General features: G+C 41.9%; 1 protein-coding gene across 2 annotated transcripts in view; it reads right to left on the reverse strand.

The window, feature by feature from the left end:
* Positions 1 to 4,034: 4,034 nt before the first annotated feature.
* Positions 4,035 to 19,428, reverse strand: part of GABRB3 (gamma-aminobutyric acid type A receptor subunit beta3) — a 328,007-nt gene continuing 312,613 nt past the window's right edge. For both annotated transcript variants that reach the window (XM_040421745.1, XM_040421746.1), the window contains one exon: positions 4,035 to 4,385. In XM_040421745.1, the coding sequence (XP_040277679.1) occupies positions 4,035 to 4,385 (351 nt within the window). The remainder of the gene's footprint in view (positions 4,386 to 19,428) is intronic.

The raw sequence follows: 19,428 nt of genomic DNA on the forward strand, positions 1-19,428 counted from the left end.
ACAGGAGTTACCAGAGTATTTATATAACTTAAAACCACTACATTCATTACAAATACCCACCATGTTTCCTTTCAAGCATACAAGTCACAGGCTTACAGTCATTGATTTCTATTGAAACAGAAAAAAAAAAGCAGAGGCAAATTACTCACTGATGTCCAGCATGACTTTTTTTCGCTTCATTAAAAATAAAAACATTGTAACCTAGTAGGGTATTAGAGGTAACAATGTGGTCTGAGTGGTATATCTCTAGCGCCATAAGCATGTCTCTGCACTGGGAGATGGAGGAGGGTTCTTTTATCTGAAAGAGGGGAACCTATACTCTAGATTTCTGGATGAAGAAAATAGATTAATCACAGCTAATATGGTGGGCGATGGTATGTGATAGATAGCTACTTCCTGTTCTAGAAACTGAAGGCAAACACAATTCCAGGAGGATTGCCCTCAATAGCTGCACATAATAAGGCTGCGTTGTGCTTAAAGGGGTTGTGCAAGAATGGGGGGGGGGGGGAGAGTAGTTTGGCAAATCCCCCCATTTGTCTGGACCTGTAAAAGCAAGCTTACCTACCTGCTTCCCTGCGCTGGCATCTTCTCCTCCCAGCCTGCGGTGCTCCACTGGGCTCTGTCTTTGAAAACATCCAGTTTGGCGCCACCTGCAGCCAGTCACTGGCTGCAGCAGTGACACATTGTGTTCTGGTCATCGCTGTTAAACTCGATGTTTTCAGCAAGTGAGTGCAGCAGAGCATCGCAGGCTCGTAGGAGAAGGAGCAGGGAGTTATCGCTGGGAAGTAGGTAAGTAAGCTTCCCTTTACAGGTCCAGCCAAGGTCCAGGGGGATTATACTGTTTATGTGTCTTTATTGAACCATTTAATAGCATTTTTACTTGTGAGCCAAAATGTTTTAAAAACGAATGCCCCACAAACACAGCAATGTTGTGCACAGAGGTCCATTACTGCTTTTACATTATGTTTCTGCATGTTATGATTTGTTTACAGATTCATATGGCATCTATGAAAAGAAAAAAATAACAGTTCATACAAACAAGCAGTATCCCACATATGGCATGTAGATCAGCTCCTATGCACTCGAACCCATCAAAGTGTTCAAAGTGGAGCTAGCAGCTACAGGGAACAGTTGATTGGTGGCGGTTACATATGTCGGATCCCCACAGATTGGATTTTGAAGACCTATCCCGAGGAGCCCGGAGAATTTCCTGTACCAAAATGTACATACTGCGGTTTTAAAAGTAAATGGCATGAAAAGTAAACTATAAAATAATGCTAAGACAAATTACATCTTATGTCATGTTGGAACACACCTTTAAAAATGTATTATAAAAAAGACAATTGGAGAACATTTAGCCGCCAAATCTAAATTAGACTTGTCACTTTTACAACAGAGAACACTAATTGTATTGGATCTAAGTGATATAAATGTGGCTTAGAAAAAATATATATTATCTTCATTTTAGAAATAGCTAGATTTGATAAAAAGTAAATAATAGTAACGTTTCAGAAATTGATGCAGCTTACTCATCAGTCTAAAAAAATGTATATTTTTTGTGAGTGAATGTGAATAGTTTGAAATAAATGTGGACAATGTTTGCTTTTTGATAAAAACAAATTGGTAATCTTAAAGTCGATATATTGTGCTATAAAGCATATGTGATTGTACCATGCTACCTACTGGATAGTTTCCTTAGTAATGAAATATGTATAAAGTAAAGGGTATATAACTAATTGTGCTAGCATTGCATTTGGAGTTTACGTCTAAAATGTTAGACAAAAAATATGACAAGGCATGCTGTCACAATAGCAAGCACAACGTAAAATACATAGATAAATTATATGCATATATGCATTCTATGTAAATATAACTTCAGTTCCCATGCAGTGTAATAACAATGCTCAAAGGGGTAAGTGTACTTTTAAATAAAAGACGTTAAGATGTTACACAGCAAATATCCTGAGATTCTTCTGTTTCCAGTGTTTTAACAAACTGGGCACAAATTCCTCTAAAATATACTGGATTAATATGGTGTGTGCCCATGATGGCACTCATTGTCCATGTCAACATAATAGTGGTGAAAAATTAATTATATTTCACAAAAATAATCTGAGTTAATATAGAGTGAGTTATGTATAAGGAATAAAATGATAATTAACTATGTTAACTGCCACAACTTTATGATGGGGGGTCATTTATAAACCAATCATCCCTCACAAGAGCCAGAGGTTCAAAATGTGAGGAGGGATGAGAAGAACATGTGCCCACAAATTGTATCTATCAGAAACACTAGACTGATAGTCATAATAGTCACAGCACCATATCCTTTTACATCCTCCTTAATATCTACTCAGAGAACCTAATCATTTTCCCCATCCCAATACTTAATGTGCTAAATGTATTGAAAGATGCAAAAACTGTTTAAAAGCACAACAGCCCAGTATTAAAATTTTAAGCAATCATGCCGATGATCTGTTTGTACCCCTGTTGATCTGGGAAACACTTTATTAAAACTGGTGGAAAGGAAAACTGTCTTGGTTCCCCATAGCAACCAATCAGATTCCACCTTTCATTTTTCAGAGCTCCTTTGGAAAATCAAAGCTAGATTCTCATGGTTGCTATGAGCAACTAAGACAATGTTCCTTTACACCAGTATTGATAAATCTTCTCCCTAATTTCCAAATTACAGTCACCTGAAGTAACTATGTCACCACCCCCTTCTGTGGCTATGTCCCTCAAACACCAGGCTCCTGATGAGGTGTCTTCTTGAAGTCTGTACAGGTGGAGTTGAGAACTAGGGTTCCCAGTAAATGATGGTGCAAATAGAACTGAGGTTACTAGATTACAGACTGAGAAGACTGCTACACTTATCTCTAATCTTACCAGTGTTGCTTCGAGAAACTGTATAAAACGAGAAAATGAAGAAGAATGAGATGACCATGTTCATTTTCTGGGGACACCTGATTTCAGTTAACTCAATGCCATTTACATGTTAATTACACTCAATACAGTATTAAAATAGCAAAAATGCATTTTGAAATAGTCATAATTTTGGATTTTCATTATTTAATATATTTAATCTTTCATCACCATCACACCCCAAATAGGCACCATGGAACCATGTATCCTTCCTAATTTCTTTCTAACCTCTTATTATGGCAAAGAGCAGAATTTATTTTATTTTAGGGAAATGTAACTATAATGCTATATTTGTAAAGCTCAGGATCGTGAACCTGCAAGAGTTATTAAAAAAGGGATTCAGAACCAGCATATAGATCGCTTGTCAAAATAGGCACCACGCTGTTCAAAAATGTGCTTCATAAACGTTGTTTTATAAATGACCTCCACTAAAGTAGGGCTGAAATCAATGCTTGGTTAAGCCAAGGTTTAATTACAGCCTATCTAAGTAGAAAAAATATACTGCTCTGTATAACATGTAGTATATACCATATAAACAGGAATCCAGCAATGGGTGTAAGGTCAGTGCAGTCACATGGATTCCCAGAAAATGTTGACATGTATCACTTTATGTGGCATAAGAAAACTTTCAGGTGAGATCATGGTGGGTGACCAAAAAACAGCAATTGACAAACAGTAATAATGGAATTCTCTCAACATAAGAGGGAAATCCTAGAGACTAAAAGAAAGTCTGGCATATGCAACATTGATAAATAAAACAAAGTACGGCTGTGGCAAAATCCATAGTGGTCAAGTAACATAAAGTGAGTAGAAAAAAAATATGGTGGTCATAATCCCATTCTTGAAGTATCAGAAGTCGTGTATATCAAGCAGTAGTTCAAAAGGAATGTCCTTCTCTCAAGAAAGATCTGCATTGTTCAAAGATGAAAAATAATCAGTATCTCTTGATGTCCTTTGTCACAGAATATATTTATTCATCTCATATGAACGTGTGTGAGCATTGAGATGTCCGTGCACATACATTCATATCAACATAACGTATGCTAGTGAATTCTTTCCTGCTTCACAGCATACATTTTACTACTATGGAACATCATCAGAAGTTTAGTCCATCAGTTAACATAGTATAACCAGTAGATTAGGTTGAAGAGAGAAAATGTGATAGGAAATATCATTCTTGACCATCTGTCTATGGAATTTACATCAGTTAGATCTGGGATTTTAATTTTTAACTGTGATGATCTTCTCCTTAGATGGTTCTTTTTGGCATGAGGAACAGTTCTGTCCATCGTACGACGTCCAAGTCCATCACGAGAAACACTTTGTTTTCTGTATTGAATTCCTGAGTTATCAAAAGAGGTTGATGAATTTCTAACATCAGTGACACTTGTTGTAATTTCATTACCGGTGACTTCATTATGGATTTCAAGTGTTGCAAGCAATATATTTCCATGGGCATCCACCTAAAGATCAAACATATATTGAGTTATTAATATAATCTAGAAGATATAAAGAGGTTCAAAACCCTCTGGGCTAAACTATAACAGTTAGAGAATAGTTTAAAAAGCGACGATTTCTAATTAGGAATTTTATCTTTATACTCATTTTCACAGAGTGTGTGCAAACGGGCTGTGTGATGAATAAGTCCTCTCCATTAAGTGCTTAGAGTCCTGACCTATGCATGACAAGGGCTGTTTGCAGGTGCACAGTAAGTAAGAGATAGAAATTACAGATTGCAAATCAACGTCCTTTCAATTGTTCACTTTTGTGAGAGGTGACCATGTATTTAATGAAATACATGTATCATATGACATTAGCCTATTTTAAAGGGATTTTTAGACTAAGTAAGAGATAACATATTGCTGGCATATGCAATTACCTCCTAACTGATGTGAGTCCAACTGGTGGAACCTGGCACCACGATCCTCAGAATGGAAGTCTAGAAGAGAAGAGGATACGGGACAGGCAGCGGGGTGACCAGATAAGTGCAAAAACCTGATTCTTTGAAAAGTATCTTATTTGAGGTTTTCTCTTTACAGGTGGTGACGCGTATAGGAGTTAGGGTTACGTGTCACCACTTGTAAAGATACAATTTCAATGAATATACTTTTCAAAGAATCACAGTTTCGGACTCACCTGGTTGCAGTGCTGCCTATCCCTCATCCTCTTCTCTTCTAGTTTCATAACCTTCAACGCTGTGCCTGGAGGGAGAAGCCTGGCCGCACCGGCATTTTCAACAGACTCTACAGGCTGTATTGGGTGTTGCGCTCCTAGCGAAACCCTTTCAGATAAGAATCTCTAACCTGTAAGCTAATTAACTTACCTAATGGTCCCACCGATGAAGCTGTTCTCTCCCTTCTTCTTCTAGAATGGAGGACTAGCACACGCTAATTTAGTGCACCTGCTCTTTCTCTTATTGATCCAGTACAGCAACACTCTCAGCCATCCACTTTGCAGGGAACTACAACATAACCCCATTCACTAGAATTTTCAAAGGGACCTCTGTCCCCTGCTCTCCGAAACAGTTGGTTCCAAAGCGCTATCTATTATAATGAGATGGTATGTGATAGCAACCATATCCATACCCTTTAATAAAGGTCACAATATTTCTAGTCTATTTTGCTGTAAACTATATTTATAGATTGTCACTGATCATCTTTAATTCAGTATTGCATGCTAATAAAGAGAAAAAATTACCTTTCTTGGTAAAATGCTTTTTATTTGAAGACTGAGTTCATGGGATCATAAACAAATTATACTACACACACTACATTTTTACAGTCCACCAATGCTGCTGGCTGCATATAGAGAGCTATTTGTTTTCACTATTAAATATTTTCATTGGTTTGCTATATATAGATTTTTATAGAAGAACTTGCTGGCAGCTCTTTTTCATTATAAAGTTTTTTATCTAGTGATTGTTTTACATGGATCCAGTGATGAATTATTATAAAATTAAACTAAATATATTAAGTGCAAATGAACAGGTGGCTCAGTGGTTAGCACTGCTGCCACACAGCACAGAGGTCCTGATTTGAATCTGGCCAAGGGCAACAACCCATATTTCCTATGTTCAGCCTGTTTGCACCCACCTCAAGAAACACACACTGATAGGTTAATTGGCTTCTTAAAAAAAAGCTGCTAATTTATATTTCTGTGTCTGAAATAGGACATTTGAGTGATAAGATTGTGCACAGCACTGTGGAATATGTAGTGGTTATATAAAAAATAAGATATAAATATAATATTTATTAGAATGAAACTGTATGTTAGTGAGGAAATTTGAAGCAGAAAATAGGTTATGTTCTCCAACGTTCATAACACATTATGTGAAGAGCCAAAATGACGCTCTCTACAATCTTAGTTAACCACTAGTGTTGATCGAGCACCATAGTTCTCGGGTGCTCGGGCTGAACACATCGGGATGCTCGGGAAGTCAATGGGAGAACCGAGCATTAAACAGGCACCCCCTGCTCTGAAGAGAGGAGGGTGCCTGGTTCATAGGAAAAGGTCATAAATTGATGGAAACACCACCGAAATGGTTCTGGAACAGCATGGGGAGGATGTCTGAATGCATCTTGGACTCGCATGTCGCTGCCAGGAACGATGTTGTCCGAGTAGAATGCTACTTTTACAGACTGACAATAATACGCACAAAACCGAAGATAAAATTGATTTCAGAGGAAAAATTGTTAGGAAACATTCTTTCCTGTATATTTACTTGTATATAAAGTACAAGTGCTGCCAAAAATTACAAGGAAGAGGCACTCCGATACAACCTGTATGTCACATAAAGGAGGGCCTCATTCATATTGTGGCACAATTATTCAGGTAGTGGGACTTCTACACTCAAAAGCCTATGCACTAAGTAAAAGGGCTGCCAAAAATTACAAGAAACCGGCCCTACAATACACCCTTTGTTACAGATAAAGGAGGGCATCATACACAGCCTTGAGAAATTATGATTGATTGCCTGCTGATGACCCTCAAAAACATTATGAGCGAGGGCCTGCTGCCGCTATGGTGACTCTAGATAACCTGGGCCCGATCGCACATCCCCATGATGGTGACGATCCATTCGGATGTCTGCCTATCAACTTTCGATGTTATTTTCAGCCAGAACCACGGTGACCATGAGTAACGGGGAATCAGGGTTTGATTCCAGAGAGGGAGCCTGAGAAACAGCTAAGGCTACCACTTCCAAGAAAGGCAGCATGCGGGCAAATTACCTATTACGTATAATTAGGTGAGGCCCTGCAGGTGAGCTGACTTTTAAAAGATTGTAGGTGAGGGCCTGCTGGTGAGCTGACCCCCTAAAATATTATATGCGAGGGCCTGCAGGTGATTTCACACTCTAAAAAATTATATGTGAGGGCCTGCTGCTGAGCTGACCCTCTAAAACATTATGGTTGAGGGCCTGCTGCTGAGCTGACCATTTAAAAAATTTACAGTGTTCAAAGCAGGCCGGGTCGCCTGAATACTTCAGCTAGGAATAATGGAATAGGACTCCGGCTCTATTTTGTTGGTTTTCGGAACTGGGGTCATGATTAAGAGAAACGGCCGGAGGCATCCGTATTGCGCCGCTAGAGGTGAAATTCTTGGACCGGTGCAAGACGAACCAAAGTGAAAGCATTTGCCAAGAATGTTTTCATTAATCAAAATGAAAGTCGGAGGTTCGAAGATGATCAGATACCGTCGTAGTTCCGACCATAAACGATGACGACCAGCGATCCGGCTGCGTTATTCCCATGACCCACCTAGCAGCTTCCGGGAAACCAAAGTCTTTGGGTTCTGGGGGGAGTATGGTTACAAAGCTGAAATTTAAAGGAATTGACGGAAGGGCACCACCAGGAGTGGAGCCTGCGGCTTAATTTGACTCAACACGGGAAACCTCACCCGGCCCGGACACGGAAAGGATTGACATATTGATAGTTCTTTCTCGATTCTGTGGGTGGTGGTGTATGGACGTCTTAGTTGGTGGAGCGATTTGTCTGGTTAATTCGTTAACGAACTAGACTCCTCCGGGATAACTAGTTAAGCGACCTCCGGCGGTGAGGATTGTGTTGACCAGACTCTTGGATAGTGAGACTGGACTTGTAGGTGAGGGCCTGCTGGTGAGCTGACCCTCTAAAAAATTATATGCGTGGGCCTGCTGGTGATCTGACCGTGTAAAACATTATATGCGAGGGCCTGCTAGTGAGCTGACTCTCTAAAAAATTATCTGTGAGGGCCTTCAGGTGAGATGACCCTGTAAAACATTATATGCGAGGGCCTGCTGGTGAGCTGACCCTCTAAAAAAATTTCTGCGAGGGCCTTCAGGTGAAATGACCCTGTAAAACATTGTAGGTGAGAGCCTGCTGGTGAGCTGACCCTCAAAAAATTATATGCGAGGGCCTTCAGGTGAGCTGACCTTGTAAAAGATTGTAGGTGAAGGCCTGCTGGTGAGCTGACCCTGTAAAACATTGTAGTTGAGGGCCTGCTTGTGAGCTGACCCTGTAAAACATTATATGGAAGGGCCTGCTGGTGAGCTGACCCTCTAAAAAATTATATGCGAGGGCCTGCTGGGGAGCTGACCCGCCTGCTGTTGAGCTGACCCTCCTAAAAATTATATACGAGGGCCTGCAGCTGAGTTGACCCTATAAAACATTATATGCAAAGGGCATATATGCGAGGGCATTATGTGCGACGAATAAGCATGTGTTGATATGATGAAAGAGGAGAAGGAGGATGAGAAAAGTAAGATTCAACCATATACCCTTGTTTGTGGTGGAAGGGGTGCATGGGAATACATTGTATTCAGTACATTATAAACAACACATTTAAAGTGCCTTTATTGTCATCAGCTTTCCTCTGGTGGAGTCGAGAAGTCATAGTCATCCAGTTCCTTTTTATAAGTGTCAACCTGTCAGCATTTTCAGTTGACAGAGGAGACGCTTATCTGTTAAAATGCCACAAGCAGCACTAAATACTAGTGATGAGCGGCAGGTCCCATATTCGAATTCGCGATATTTTGCAAATATTCGCTAGAATATTCGTTTTTTTTATTCGCAAATATTCGTATTCGAAATTATTTTCGTGATTGCGATTAATCTAAATTGTAAAAATCGCGGAATGCGAAGTTGATAAAAAAAGTAATATAGCAGTAAATATAGTGCTATATATTTGTTTTAAGAATATTCTGCATATTCTAAGACAAGATATATAGCAATAAAGCGAACAGTGATCGTCAGTTCGCAGTGTTCGCCAGCCAACACATGCGGGCTGCCATCTTTAGTAAGGTAGACTTACCCGTCCGGCGATGCACAGGTAAGCCCCGGGAGCCGGTCTGAAATCCAATGCAGGCACCAGGAGAGGCAGTTCCGAGAACAGTCCGATGAGGCCCCCGGCGGCTGTTCTCGGAACAGTCTGCTCCCGGTGACTGCATTTGATTTCAGACGGCTCCCGACACAGGGCACAAGTAAGGGCTTAACCTGTGTATCTCCGAACGGGTGAGTCTACCTTACTAAAGATGGCAGCTCGCATGTGTTCGCTGGCGAACACTGCGAACTGACCATCACTGATAGCGAATATTCAAGAAAATACAAACAGAGCAATTAGCTAAGCTAATATAGTGCTATAATAATATTTTTTTTTGTGTAATTTTTTTCCAAATCTGAAGTTCAGAAGAAAAAAAAAAAATAAGACTATAAAAAAAAAAGATTATAGCACTATATTAGCTAAATTGCTCTATATTTGTATTTAGCAAATATTCACTACTGTATATTGTTATATATTCTTGTTTTAGAATATGACGAATATTCTAAAAAACTACTATATAGCAAAATAGCGAATATTCGTAAAATACACATCTAGACTGCAATTTAGCTAATATAATGCTATAACCTTTTTTTTTCAAAGTTGTAATTTATCTTTAAATCTGAACTTCATAAGAGAAAAAAAATTCCGACTATGAAAAAAAGTTTACCTAAATTGCAGTCTATATGTGTATTTTACGAATATTCGCTATATTGCTATATATTGTTGTTTTAGAATATGATGAAAGTTATAGCAATATAGCGAATATATTCGTTACTTAGAATATTCATCTTTTTTTTTTTCAATGTGTACTGTTATTCACTTTGGCATACTCCTCCCGTCACCATGGGAACTCTTGAGGGTTAGAATATACCATCGGATCTGAGTTTTCACGATCTCAGGAAAACTCAGATCCGATGGGATTTTTCTAACCCACAGGCGTTCCATGGGACAGGATGCTTGTCGGGGAGGAGTATGCCGAAGTGGAATAACAGTACACATATATTTTTTTCAATATTCGTCATTTTTTTTCCATATGGAAACATGATTCCTTCCTGCTTAAGTTGCTTGTGGGCCAATAACTCATTGACCCGCAAGAAAGAAGCAGGGAGAAATTATATTTTCAGATGTTAAATAATGACAAATATTCGATATAGCTATATTAGAAATATTCGCAAATTAGCGAAGTTGCGATATTCACGATAAATATTCGCTATTCGAATATTCAAACTCAACACTACTAAATACCCGCTCTGACAAAACGCTGGCGGAAGGGCAGGCCAGCACCTCCAAGGCGTAGAGCACCAGTTCGTGCCATGTGTCTAGCTTGGACACCCAGTACTTGTAAGGCACTGAGGGATCATTGAGGACACTGACACGTTCTGCTATGTATTCCTTCACCATCTTCCAAAACTTTTCCCTCCTTGTGACACTAGGCCGCGCATCAGGGTGAGGGTGCTGGCGGGGTGTTATGAAACAGAGGTCAGACATCCATGCCCACTCCTTGCTTGTTAATAGCGGAAGCTGACTGGAAAGGCGACGACCATGTTGCAGCTTGTATTCCACTACTGCCCTCTACTGCTCACAACCCCTGGCCAACATGTGGAACGTCGAGTTCCAGTGCGTGCTCACGTCGCACAACAGCCGGTGAGCTGGCAATTTCAAGCGATGCTGCAGCGTTGACAGACCGGCTGATGCTGTCGATGACTTGCGGAAATGTGCAGATACGTGGCGCACCTTCACCAGTAGCTAAGGAAAATTGAGGTAGTTTTGAGAAATCACTAAACCACTAAGTTTAAGATGTAAGCATGGGATGTGTGTGAGCTTGCCGAGCTCCAAAGCCGCCACCAAGTTACGGCCATTATCACACAAAAACTGCCTGTTCTAGGTTGAAGTAGCGAGAGCCACAGCTCCGTCTGGTCTCTTATCCCTGCACAGCTCTGAGGCGGTGTGCTGTTTGTCCCCTAAGCATATCAGCTTCAGCACGGCCTGTTGCCGCTTCCCCACTGCAGTGCTACACTGCTTCTAGTTACCGACTGATGACTGACTGGTGCGGCAATGCGGATAATTCAGAGGTGCAAGTGGAGGAGGAAGCGGAGGAGGAGAGTGGGGGCTGGAGCCACTAACGTAGGTGCTGGCGGAAACCCTGATCGACGTAGGGCCGCAATCTTGTGTCTTTGAAAGCATCTATTTTACTGTTGTTATTATTTTTTTTTTAAATGTAAATGTAAAGTAGTTCTTCACATTTTTTAATTATTGATCTATTAGATTTTTTTTTAAATTATGCCCTCTTTCCATAATGGTCTTTTTTTATACATGTGATGTTTGAATTATGGTTACCGGGGGCATGGTAACAAGCTGCATTGCCGCTTATGCTGGTAGCTTATTTTTATTATTTATTTATTTTGGCTTTATTTTTTATTTTATTTTACATTTCAAATACAGCCCCTAGAGAGGTTGTACAGCACTGTAAAACCTCACTACAGAGCTAATCTGGGTCTGCTGAGACCCATCAGCTTCAGCAGACTTCTGGCACCTGGTGATCATATGAACTTTAAGGCCAGAGCAGGAAGCGGCATTTCCACTTACTGTTCTCTACACACAGTGCGTGACAGTGTGCTCCCTCTCCCACAACTGCACTATGTTTAAAACATCTATGCCAATATGTGTTGGGACTGCCAACATAAATAGTCAATGAGTGGTCCACAGGGGTTAAATAAAGACTTCGGACTAGGAGGATGGTTGTATATTTAGGACCATGAGAATTTGTTCTGTCTTAGCCACTAGACCACTGTTGTCAACCAGTGCTTTATAGATACCTAGAGCTCATTGAGACTCTTTTAGATGTTTCCTGAAAGACAGCAGCAAGGACCTGTACTCTACAGCAAGGATGAGGTAGATGTAACTTTTTAGTTCTTCCTCCAACATAAAAAGGTTGGGAGTGAGATTGCACTAGTCAGTAATGTAAGAAAAATCTATTAATTCATGTTTTTTTTTTGTTTGGTTTTCCATTTGCTACTGACCTACAATGTATGTCTTCTATAAATAAATCATGTGATAGTAATGGTCACTTTTTGTCATTACAGTTACTGATTTAGAAGGCAACATTATAAAAGTTAATTTTTATTAGACTTTGTCAATGTTTGGCTTGCATTGTGAAAATAGGAAATATCTTAAAAAGAGTTGTCCTATTACAACAACTTATCTTCATACAGGGTCACAGGCCCCAGTTCTAGTGATAGGCATGTGCCCCAGTGGTCAGACCCCCGTTGATCAGACATTTATCCTGGCTGTATGCAATAAGTCAATGTGATAGGACAACCCCTTTGAATTTCAACATTTTGACACTAGGTGTGGTCATTTATGTAGTATAGGCTCTGATGAACAAATTGTTGGGTTAATTAATATAACTGCTTGCAGACTAAGGAATGTCCTAAAACAATCAGCAGTTTGCATATAATTCTGCCTATGGACATTTCTGAATCTATTAGATTGCTGAGTTTGCAGCTGCATAAAAAATGCTCAACTGCAGGAGAGGGGACAGAGACAGCCAGGCTACTCATAGAGAAGGCAGAGATGGTTTATTGCCATGTCTGCATACAAGGCTCTCAGTGAGCACCCTGTACACAGTTTAGTAAGCAGCAATGAGGCTTACTGCCCCAATCTTGGTGATCATGTAATTGGCAAGTTGCAGGAGATGCTGGGTCTTTGCAGACCCAGATGATGCAGTCTATCTCAGGAAAGCTGCAAAAAAGAATAATAACATTTACCCCCTCAAGGATCTTTTATGAACAGGTTAATAGAAAGATGTACGCTATATGTTTGTGTACCTAGGTTTATTGCATTTAGAGATATTTGGAGAAAACCTTGATGATCAGACAGGCACAAATTAATTATTATTCACCATTTATTTCTGTTCACTGAGCATGCCATTCAGATCCTGTGTTTAACTGCTGAGCTTACAATGCTGACAAAACTGTCAGACCAGAATACGCCAGGCGTAAAGTACACATATTTCTTCTTCTCATCAGACCAGAACTGATTAAATAAATGTTTCAATAATATTATTATTAAATGATGGAAGCAGGCACGAATGGTGAACTGCATGAGAGCATGGACTGTACTAAGTAAATTGAAATTTCACTGAAGTGGTGATTTTGTTTTACTGTAGCAAAAATGTATGTGTTCAGATTAAATACGGGGCATGTTTATTTGAAAGTGCATTAAATGAGATTTCATATGAATATGTTTTTGAATTGATAAGATAATAAGATTATTAGATTGTATCTCACTCCATTTCATGAAGACGGCAGAAGAATCTGTGATTCAACGCAGGTACAATCGATGACAGCATTATAAATAGAGGGTTCCTGAATACATTTGTACAGTAGGACTCTCTAAAACTGGGTCAGCAACCTTCAGCACTCCAGCTGTTGCGAAACTACAATTCCCAGCGTGCTCTCTTCATTTTTATGAGAGTTCTGAGAACAGTAGAGGAAGTATGCATGCTAGGAGTTGTACAGTCATGGCCAAAAGTTTTGAGAATTACATAAATATTGGAAATTGGAAAAGTTGCTGCTTAAGTTTTTATAATAGCAATTTGCATATACTCCAGAATGTTATGAAGAGTGATCAGATGAATTGCGTAGTCCTTCTTTGCCATGAAAATTAACTTAATCCCAAAAAAACCTTTCCACTGCATTTCATTGCTGTCATTAAAGGACCTGCTGAGATCATTTCAGTAATCGTCTTGTTAACTCAGGTGAGAATGTTGACGAGCACAAGGCTGGAGATCATTATGTCAGGCTGATTGAGTTAAAATGGCAGACTTGACATGTTAACAGCAGGGTGATGCTTGAAATCATTGTTCTTCCATTGTTAACCATGGTGACCTGCAAAGAAACGCATGCAGCCATCATTGCGTTGCATAAAAATGGCTTCACAGGCAAGGATATTGTGGCTACTAAGATTGACACCTCAATCAACAATTTATAGGATCATCAAGACTTCAAGAAAGAGGTTCAATTCTTGTTAAGAAGGCTTCAGGGCATCTAAGAAAGTCCAGCAAGCGCCAGGACGTCTCCTAAAGAGGATTCAGCTGCGGGATTAGAGTGCCACCAGTGCAGAGCTTGCTCAGAAATGGCAGCAGGCAGGTGTGAGCGCATCTGCACGCACAGTGAGGGAAGACTTTTGGAAGATGGCCTGGTGTCAAGAAGGCCAGCAAAGAAGCCACTTCTCTCCAAAAAAAATATCAGGGGACAGATTGATCTTCTGCAGAAAGTTTGGTGAATGGACTGCTGAGGACTGGGGCAAAGTCATATTCTCCGATGAAGCCTCTTTCCGATTGTTTGGGGCATCTGGAAAAAGGCTTGGTCCAGAGAAGAAAAGGTGAGGCGCTACCATGAGTCCTGTGTCATGCCAACAGTAAAGCATCCTGAGACCATTCATGTGTGGGGTTGCTTCTCATTCAAGGGAGAGGGCTCACTCACAATTTTGCCCAAAAACACGCCATGAATAAGGAATGGTACCAAAACACCCTCCAACAGCAACTTCTTCCAACAATCCAACAACAGTTTGGTGAAGAACAATGCATTTTCCAGTACGATGGAGCACCGTGCCATAAGGCAAAAGTGATAACTAAGTGGCTCGGGGATCAAAACGTTGACATTTTGGGTCCATGGCCTGAGAACTTGTGGTCAATCCTCAAGATGCGGGTGGACAAACAAAAACTCACTAATTCTGACAAACTCCAAGAAGTGATTATGAAAGAATGGGTTGCTATCAGTCAGGAATTGGCCCAGAAGTTGATTGAGAGCATGCCCAGTCAAATTGCAGAGGTCCTTGAAAAAGAAGGGCCAACACTGCAAATACTCACTCTTTGCATAAATGTCATGTAATTTGTCGATAAAAGCCTTTGAAACGTATGAAGTGCGTGTAATTATATTTCACTACATCACAGAAACAACTGAAACAAAGATCTAAAAGCAGTTTAGCAGCAAACTTTGTGAAAACTAATATTTGTGTCATTCTCAAAACTTTTGGCCACGACTGTAGTTTCACAACAGCTGGAGTGCTGGAGGTTGTCTACCTCTGCTCTAAAAGATATGCTATTACTTGCAGACTGGACCACCTTTAGAGCTTTGTTTACCCAGGTATTATGGCTTTAGTTATTGAAGTGACTCCCTCTACTCATTCACTTTAACTGGGAATATAATCACTTAGGGCTCTTTCTCATCTGCATTCAGCTTTCTGTTCTTTTGATCCATTATAAGAACAGAAAAATGAAAAATAACCAATCCTTTTTTAGCATTAGTTATCAGTTTGCATCAGCCTGTGTCACTTCCGTTCCATTTGAGATCAGTTATCAGGGGAGAAAAAGTCCTGCATGAAGTATCTTTTCCCTTGTCAAAAATAACTTTCTTCTTTGACAGAAGTGACACCAACTGATGCAAACTGATCATAACTAGAGATGAGCGAATCGAGGCTGACGAAGTGGAATTCGATCCGAATTTCCTCACGCTTCATGGTAACGAATCGCATTTTTTGCTAAAATGGCTGCTGCACATGTTAGGACATGGAGCAAGGAACTCTGGGAACGATGGATCACCCACAATGCCATGCATGCAGCCAATCAGAAGCCAGCCAGCCCTGTGATGTCACAGCCCTATAAATAGACTCAGCCAACTTGGATTCAGACATTTTCCAGTGTACTCAGTGCAGGGAGGGACGTCAGCAGGCGCTAGGGACAGTGATAGAAAAGACTTGAAAACTTTTATTTTGCTCAATAGAAGTTCAGGGAAAAAGCATTAGAAGTGTAGGGAAAGGATAGGGAGGAATTATTCCACAGTATTGAAGCATAACAGGGTTCAATAGTGGTGTTTACAGTCTGGGTAATAGGAACATTCCTATTACACCTTGCTGCACTGACTACGGATCCAATTTGCTATACTTATTATACTTCTGCTCATTTCAGGTTTGCAATACCTCTGTAATTCCAGCAAACCGTTCTGGCTATTGGGGTCTTATTAGCCCTTGTGCGGTGCAGTTATATATATGTTCTAAAGCCTTTTTCTGTTGTGTATTAGTGGGAAAATATAAAAATGGCTTATTAGCCATTGTGTGGTGAAGTGAGAAAATTAAAGCCCTTTTGGCGTGTATTAGTGTAACAAAAAAATATTATTTGCTGTTCACTGCCGCAGTTATATGTTCTAAAGCATTTTTTTTGTCGTGTATTAGTGGGGGAAAAAAGGGGGGCTTATTAGCCGTTGTGTGGCGAGGTGAGAAAATTAAAGCTCTTTTTGGCGTGTATTAGTGGCAAAAAAATATTATTTGCCATTCACGGCCGCAGTTATATATTCTAAAGCCTTTTTTTGCTTTGTATAAGCGGGGGGGGGGGGCTTATTAGCCGTTGTGTGGTGAAGTGAGAAGATTACAGCCCTTTTTGGCGTGTATTAGTGGCAAAATAAATATATTATTTGCCGTTCGCTGCTGCAGTTATATGTTTTAAAAACTTTTTTTGGCGTGCATTAGTGGGGAAAAAGGGCTTATTAGCCGTTGTGTGGCGAAGTGAGAAAATTAAAGCCCCTTTTGGCGTGTATTAATTTCTTTTTTATTTACTTATTTGATCTAACAGTATGTCAGACAAAGAAGTGACAGGCCCTGCACAGGGAAGGGGCACAAGCCTAAATGTTTCTGACGTAGGCAAAGGTCGCTGCAGAGTAAGGGGGCGTGGGCAGCAGGGTTTCAATTCGAGAGGCCTGATCTCCTAGTGTCAGCTAGTGGTCGTGTCTTGATCAGAAACCCAGCAGTTCTGGAATTGTTGACTCGATCTTCGACTTAGTCGCAAGTGACATCAGACAACCCCAGCCAAGAGTCGGTGGGATCGTCAGACACAACCCTTAGTTGGCATGGCCCGGAAAAAGGCCCTGTGCCCTCACCTGTCCTCAAACTGCCTCTGTTCCTCCATCCAGAGAAGTACTATATGCTGTGGGCTCAGCTCCACTATACAGCGAGGATGAACTACTAGAGCACAGTCAGCAGCTACTGCCCAGCCAAGATCCGGACGAGACATCCACCGCTTCCTCCGGTAGGCGGGCAAGTAGTGATGAGGAGTGTGACATGGGAGCTGGTGTTGCGAGCGGTCAGGCTCCTGGCTCAGAGACCGTTGAGGAGGACATCAGTGATGTGCAGACAGTACTCAATGATGATGTAGCCGATCGCAATTTAGAGCCGGATGACAAAGGGCTTCATCATCATCAGGAGAAGAGGGTGGGCAGCTTGCACGTGAGGCAGCGGTGGAGCCAGCAAGTCGGTAGCGTGGCCAGGAGTCAGTAGGGTTGCAGCAGAGGGAGGTCGGGAGCCAAATGTGCCCGGGGTAGACCACCCGCTTCGCAGGAGCCTGGAGCCTGGAAAGTAGTGGTGCAGGGGTTCACGGAAGCAGCAGCGGCATCACCCAGTGGCACGCACCCGATTTCAGGCAGTCAAGGCTCCATCACCTCAGCCGAAGGAAGCTGTCTGTCCTTCCCATCATCTGCTGGTCCTGATGTTCCTGCTCCTCCTCCTCCTAGTCAGTCATTCCGTCAGCAATCGATCACCGAAGCGATTGCCAAAAGACAACAGTATGCATGCACTCATCCAACGGCGCAGAAGCTAAACGTGCTCCAGGCCAAGTTGCTGGTACTTGCGTCCCTCTCTTTCCAAGTGGTGGACTCTGCACCTTTCACAGAATTGATGGATTGTGCCAAACCGAGGTGGAGAGTTCCAAGCCATCAATTCTTTGCCAAAAAAGGCAGTACCAGCACTGCACACATATTTAGAACAGAAGGTGGGCCAGTCCTTGAGCCTGTCAGTGTCAGTCAAAGTACACGGCAGTGCAGACGTGGAGCTCTAACTATGGTCAAGAACAATATACAGTATGTCCTTTACAGCCCACTGGGTAAATGTGGCTCCTGCCCAGCCAAACCAGCAACTTGACCAGGTGAAGTCGCTTCCGCCTCCACGCTCTCACGCCGTTGGTCCTTCCACAATGTCCGCCTCTGCCTCCTCATCCTCCACCTTGTCCTCAGACTCCACTGCAGGGGACAATTCACAGTGCCCCACCAGCACACCACATGTGCAGGGAACGGCAGTGTCACGCTGTTCTGCACCTCGTTTGCCTGGGCGTACTGAGTCACACAGGGGAGGAACTGCTCCGCATCCTTCATCAAGAAATCGAATCCTGGCTTTCTCCGCGACAACTCAAAATCGGAACCATGGTGACTGACAACGACAAGAACATGGTGTCTGCGCTGCATCAAGGACGGCTGAGCCATGTGCCCTGCATGGCGCACGTGTTCAATCTGGTTGTCAAGTGTTTCCTGAAGTATTACACAGCCAAGCACACCCTCCTTGAGCTACAGCTGCAGAATGGCATCCCCTAACATAGGCTGATATGCGACGTTTCCACCCGTTGGAATTCCACCCTCCATACGTTGGACAGACTGTACAAACAGAGAAAGGCCATAAAAGATTTCTTGATGATACAGGCGGACAGAGGTACTCCCCTGTGTAACTTTGATGTTAGCCAGTGGCAGCTCATGCGTGACACCTGCCTTTTGCTCTGGCCCTTTGAGGAGGCCACTTTATTTGTCAGTCGCCAGGACTACGGATGAACAACGTGATTCCACTGATTCATATCCTGGAAAAGATGCTGGTAAATCTGGCTGGTCAGGGGACTGGAGACTTGAGCCTACATCTCATGGCCACATGAGCCCTGTGGGGGCTGAACTGGAGGAGGACATTGGAGCACAAGCACTGTGTAGCAAAATGGGTGGTTTTTATATGCAGGTGACAGGAGAAAAGAAGCAGGAGCAGCCGGAGGAGCAAGAGTTAGCTGAGGAAGACGAGGCAGATGACCCAGACACACCGTGACAGTATGCAGTAGAGATGGAGGCAGGGAGTCCCTCTGAGTCACTTGCGCAAATGGCCCGATGCATGCTCACTTGCTTGCGTAGTGACAGCCGAATTGTCACCGTTCAGCAGAGGGATGACTTCTGGCTCTCCACCATGTTAGACCCTCGCTACCAGTCCAAAAAGGGGGCCTTTTTTACACCCGCTGAGAGGGAGGACAAACAAAACTACTATAGAGACATCCTATGTAGTCAGTTGGCCGCTGTCTATCTGCGCCATCGTCCATCCTCTCGTAGGTCTCATCAGAGGGGGCCCTCTGCGCTC

Source organism: Bufo bufo, chromosome 3 (assembly GCF_905171765.1).
Source record: "Bufo bufo chromosome 3, aBufBuf1.1, whole genome shotgun sequence".
In the NCBI taxonomy this organism is placed as follows: Eukaryota; Metazoa; Chordata; class Amphibia; order Anura; family Bufonidae; genus Bufo; species Bufo bufo.